Here is a 5558-nt window from a genome sequence, read left to right as displayed (position 1 = left end):
TTCGTGTTTTTTATATCTAATGTGGCTATATAGACCTTATAATAAATGACTGGCTGTAAAAAATATTTTTTATTCTGTTGAAATATAATTTCAATGATTTAAGTCGACAATGTGGCACATGATAAAAGTAGCATTAGCTGACACAATATCAACCTATTTAACTATAGTAAAAAGTAGATAAATATATTTTTCTCAGCATAAATTTTCTAATCTTTGACCAAGGTTAGGCATGCAACTTATTGATAAGAAACTGATAACACAAATCAATTTGTATTTCTAGACACTAAATGTCTCATATTTTTGTATAAAATTTCGACTATATAGTTTGAATAAAAATGAACATAGCTGACATAATATCGACTTATCGATTGTTTAATGACGACACTGTTTTTTTTTACAGATGTCCTTTGTCGATGAAAAGTTTTAGCGACTGCCAGAAATCTGCGGCTGCTGATTGTAAAAAAATATCGATTTGGACTGGCTTAAAATGTTAAAACATTAAAATTAAACAAAGTTTTGAAAATGACATTTTCCTGACTTAATGTCTGTCTACCTGTCTGGGCCTGTCTCTTGATCCTTTTAAATTTTGTTAAATTATCTTTAAACTATTTAAATTGTAAGATTTTCTAATTTTAATAAAATGTAACTTTAATATATTAATAGTTAAAAAGTTTACTGCTCGTTTATTTAGCAATGTGTGAAACGTTCTATCGATTTGAAACTATGTACAAGAACTCCTAACAATAAGGAATAAGCTTTAACAAGTAGGTTCGTACGTCCTTATTATACGTATTGGTTACTCTCATCTAAGCTTCGCTCATATAGATGGTAGCATTCTAGTATCATCATACTTTTATTTTACTTTTGATATTTGTGAAAATGATAAAATGTTGTTAAAACATTAATTCTTTTACATTGATTTAATTTTAAAATGATTGTTTTCGTTCTTGTTTTACTTTTTCTACTTTGCATACTATTTCAACGTGATTAATAAAAAACAACAGTTAATAAATATTACGCCCAAGAAGGCGTCGGTGTTTGTCTCTCTATGTGTGTGCTTCAGAGATAAAGGGAAAAAAGTCAACATTTTTTTTGAATAAGCGAAGCTTTTTTATAATTAGAATAGGCTCTTCTGTCCTTAGCTGATAACTCTCATTTAGACATGTTATTGATTTCAACTGGGTATCTTGATATCTGTAATAGTTAAGTAACAGGATGTGTGTTTGTCTGTGTGTCTGTCTGTCTGTGTGTCTGTACCGAAGGATCTCGCTAACAGCTGATCCGATATGATTCTCCATCACAGGGTAGCTTCTCATACGACCTGGGAAGGATCTTAACTATTTTTAGGAAGGGTACCACCACCCCCCCTAGAGAAATCATATAATATAAAAAAAATTTCACCTATAGTAGCAACTCTATAATATCTAGCAGAACGACTGTAAGACAGTCAAAGGAAGCTTATTTTTTAAAAGATTTTTAAACATTATTTGATATGATTTTTTTATGTGATATAATTAGCCTATTAATTAGATATTGAAATATTGATTCTAGGACGATTAGGACATATGTTAAAAGCGAAGCATATCTATAATCAAGTTTTGAAGTTGGTGTGTTCGTCCGTACTAGATTATTAACTTATTTAAATTTTAATTGATTCGTTTATATCATGATCTACAATATCAAATAATGTTTATCCCTTTTGCTTGTTGATTTATCTATCATTTTATTCCCGCTACAGACATCAAGGGTCAAGAATAGATATTGTACTAGAAAGAATATATCCAACAGTAGCAACGCGATTTTGAAAAAAGCTTTAAATATCCGCAGGACTGCTAAAGGTTTATTATTAGTAATAGTCATGTTTTAGGCGTTGCTACAAAAGACCAACTCTACAAAAGACCAACGCCTACAAAAGACCAACTCTACAAAAGACCAACGCCTACAAAAGATCAACTCTACAAAAGACCAACGCCTACAAAAGACCAACTCTACAAAAGACCAACGCCTACAAAAGACCAACACCTATATATTGTTATATAGACATTAAATTTATTAATAATGTATTAAATGGCCGCAGCTCTCGGCCCCCTTGCCTATAACCTACCCTAACCTTACCTAAATATTGTAAAAAATATTAAAAAATTGAAAAAAATCTACCAACCACTTTTTGTAAAATCCACGATATTCTAAACTATAAATAAATTAATGTACATTAAACATTCATACATATAGGTTAGGTTAGGTTAGGTTATAGGCAGGGGGCCGAGCTCCCGCGGCTAGGCAGGCAAGGGTCTGTGGCTATGAACTTCTAGCATTACGATTTTTTTAATGTTGGTCTTTTGTAGGCGTTGGTCTTTTGTAGAGTTGGTCTTTTGTAGGCGTTGGTCTTTTGTAGAACCGTCTAGTTGGTCTTTTGTAGGCGTTGGTCTTTTGTAGCAACGCCATGTTTTATGCTATTTTAGTGGTTTAATACCCTATGAGCAATATCAAATCTAAGACACTTTGTATATTTTTCATCACTGCATTCATTATTGTCAACCCTTTTAATTTATTAGTATACAATAAGTACAAACAAACATACAGGCAACCACGTATGAATTGTAGAGTTGCCAAGCTCCTAAGAAGCGACGCCCCTAATGTGTTGAGACTGACTAAATGAACTAGATTTCCATGAGTGTGCCTTCGTTTCTGCATTATGTTAGATCCCAGCCAGCCAAAAGACAATTTTTGTATTTTTTTTTCTTGAAAAGATTATGATTTGTCACTTTGGTAATAAACTAGCATCTTGGGGCTTTTAAAGGAAATATAGCCTGAAACCATCCCAAGACTTAAACTCAAATATAAAATAGCCTAAAACCATTCTGAGACTCATGTACAGCTTCTCTGAAAAGAAAACTTAATCTGTTCAATAATCAGCAAAATATTAAGCTACATATCAAAAAAATGCACTAATTTATTTATTGGGATATATTGCTAATGACTTTGGATAATAATAAACTATTGGGGAAGTGTAGTAACACCAGGGTCCATGTTTACCGGTATGCCAATATTTAAAGCCATGTCAGACTTGACATTTCATCAGTCAATTCAGACTTATTCATCAACAATCAATATTCAATTCTAAAATGAAGGTATAATTGATTTATTATTTCTTATATTTAAATTTATTGTTGATTATTTTAGTTAAACCAGGGAAGTTAGGGACATTGAACTGTAAATTATACTAGTTCCCAAAGTTTTCTTACTCAATAGCTTAACAACTTCGTGAACTTTAATTAATTTTGGATTGGTTCAATAAGTTGAGTGTAAAAACGTTTCAACAAATAATGTAATCTACAGAAGGAGCAGTTTTGTGCATTATCATTGGGGATGTGCATTGTGCATCGATTTATCGGTCATTGTCTTATCCCTTTATATTCCTGGCTAAAAACCCTTCATCTAATACAGGAATTAAACCCAGGAAGGTCATGGACATTGTTAATTATTCTAGTACCCAAATTTTTATAAACACTTCCACTGTTTTTACCCTCAAACTTTCGGGACTTTCCTATCTTTATAATGGAGACCAACTAAAACATTTTTACTAAAATTTTTTTTTTATAATCAGGCCTTTGCTGTGTTTGCTCTTCTGGCTGTTGCTGGAGCTGACCTCGCTCCCAGGTAGAGTTTTATCATGATACCCTACACGAGGATTCCTAAAACAAATAGGTAAATCAAGGAAAGAGTTGCAACTCTAGTCTATATACAAGAAATTTATACGACAAAAATAATACGATATAGATGATATGAAATATTATTTGAAAATATGTCCTGTTTCTTTTTTAGTTCATTAACCTTTGTTTGTCTAAATTGTTGAGCTACGCCTGTATGAAAGTTTTAATCCTTGTTTTTTTCAAAGGTATGGTTATGTGCAGCCAAGCTACGGTTACGCCCCTAGCGTTGCCTACGCCGAGCCCAGCTACGCGCCGGTCAGAGTGGCCTACGCTGAGCCAAGCTATGACGAGGCTCCTGTTTATGCCTTCAACTATGCCGTTGCTGATGACTACTCTGGTGCTAACTTCCAGGTAAAGTTTAGAAATGTCCTCTGAGAGGAATTTTATCCATTTTTTCATTTATATTAAAATTTGTTATAGGCGAAGCTACTCTACAATCAACTTTGTCTGTCCGTCTGTAGGTAACGCTATGAAGAAAATGTAAAATTCTCAGATGCTATTTAAGAGAAAGTGCTCAAATGTTTGGTGAAGATACCCCTTATTAAAGAGCATTCAATAGACAATTAATTTGGTCCAAGTTTTTCAGTCATGCCACAAAAGACAAATATATTTATTTTAAGAAAGGTCTCGTTACTTTATACATTCAAATTACATATTATCTTTCTTTATTCTCCTTTGTATGCCAATTAAATATCTGCTCTATAATTAACTTTGACGTTTGTCCATCTAAATTTCTTCGCTACTGGATATTTTCAGCCTTAATGATCACTTAATAGACCTATCAAAACATATGGCTTGTAAAATTGCTTTGCCATATATTAAAATGCTATTGTTATTTAGGCTGGAGAGAACAGAGATGGGTACGCAACAAGTGGCTCTTACTCCGTGGTGTTACCCGACGGCAGGACCCAAACCGTGACCTACAAGGTTGCTGACGCCTACAGCGGATATGTTGCTGACGTCAGCTACTCTGGCGAGGCCAAGTACGCCCCTGTAGCCTACAAAGCTGCCCCTGCCTACCACGCCGCCCCTGCCTACCAAGCTGCCCCAGCCTATGAGGTGGAACAGGTTTATGAACCCCTCCCTGTCTACCAATCTGAAGCCTAAGATGCCCAAGAATCTAAACTGCCTAATAACCATTAGTCTATTAAAACATGTATTTATTTATTTAAAAATCTATTTATCAAAATAAACACAGCTCTAATTAAATGTATTTTTTGTTTAATTTGTTTTGTGTTAAAAAATCAAATTATGTTGTCAAAAACATTCTAAGCACAAAATATACATATGATGAAAGTATTTATAATATTTTTTTTTAACCAAAAACAAAACTTTTTTACAATTAGGGTAAGTTCCCCTGTCATTAGGATAGCTCTAACCGTTAGTTTAGTCTTTTAAGACTTTACAATTGACATGATGATTCCTGTAACAGTCAGTTACAATTGGAAAGCTTAGCAACTGTATTATTTAAACCAAAAAGTCTGTATATCCTTTTTAAACATCATAATTTTTAGCTTTTTTGAAAATTATATATTTTTTATTTATTCTTTGCCTTCAATTTTTGAAATATTACTTGCAAGGAATATTACTTAAAAAATGCTATAGGCAAAGCACCTCGATAATCAGGCCTTAATATAAATAATATATATAATATGTTTATATTAGGAATCCTATATTAATTAATTTTTGCAAAGGAGTTTAAGTAATTTTTTAAAAAACTTATAATAATGATGAATATTAAGTGCGTTGTTACTTAATAATTATCATTTTGTATTATGTAGAGCTTGCATTATTGATCAAAGAAAAACTGAAGTTGATTGGTTTATTTACCCTATTACCTGCTCT

At 32.5% G+C, this 5558-nt stretch overlaps 1 protein-coding gene across 1 annotated transcript; it reads left to right on the top strand.

The window, feature by feature from the left end:
- The first annotated feature begins 3058 nt into the window (after positions 1–3058).
- On the top strand, positions 3059–4906 carry LOC145324203 (cuticle protein-like). The gene is made up of 4 exons (XM_080166824.1): positions 3059–3131; positions 3608–3660; positions 3899–4064; positions 4554–4906. The coding sequence occupies exons 1-4, from the start codon at positions 3126–3128 to the stop codon at positions 4818–4820; spliced, it is 492 nt and encodes a 163-aa protein (XP_080022950.1). The 5' UTR covers positions 3059–3125; the 3' UTR covers positions 4821–4906.
- The last annotated feature ends 652 nt before the right edge of the window (positions 4907–5558 follow it).

This window comes from Acartia tonsa, chromosome 7 (genome assembly GCF_053477335.1).
Source record: "Acartia tonsa isolate MP-2025a chromosome 7, ASM5347733v1, whole genome shotgun sequence".
Classification (NCBI taxonomy): Eukaryota; Metazoa; Arthropoda; class Copepoda; order Calanoida; family Acartiidae; genus Acartia; species Acartia tonsa.
The sequence above is the reverse complement of the archived record's forward strand: the minus strand, read 5'-3'. Positions and strand labels throughout refer to the sequence as shown.

Excerpts from the sequence above, each read along its gene's own strand:
- LOC145324203 (XM_080166824.1), top strand. Across the intron at positions 3,661-3,898 it reads GGAGCTGACCTCGCTCCCAG|GTATGGTTATGTGCAGCCAA; the intron begins GTAGAGTTTTAT and ends TTTTTTTCAAAG. Across the intron at positions 4,065-4,553 it reads ACTCTGGTGCTAACTTCCAG|GCTGGAGAGAACAGAGATGG; the intron begins GTAAAGTTTAGA and ends ATTGTTATTTAG.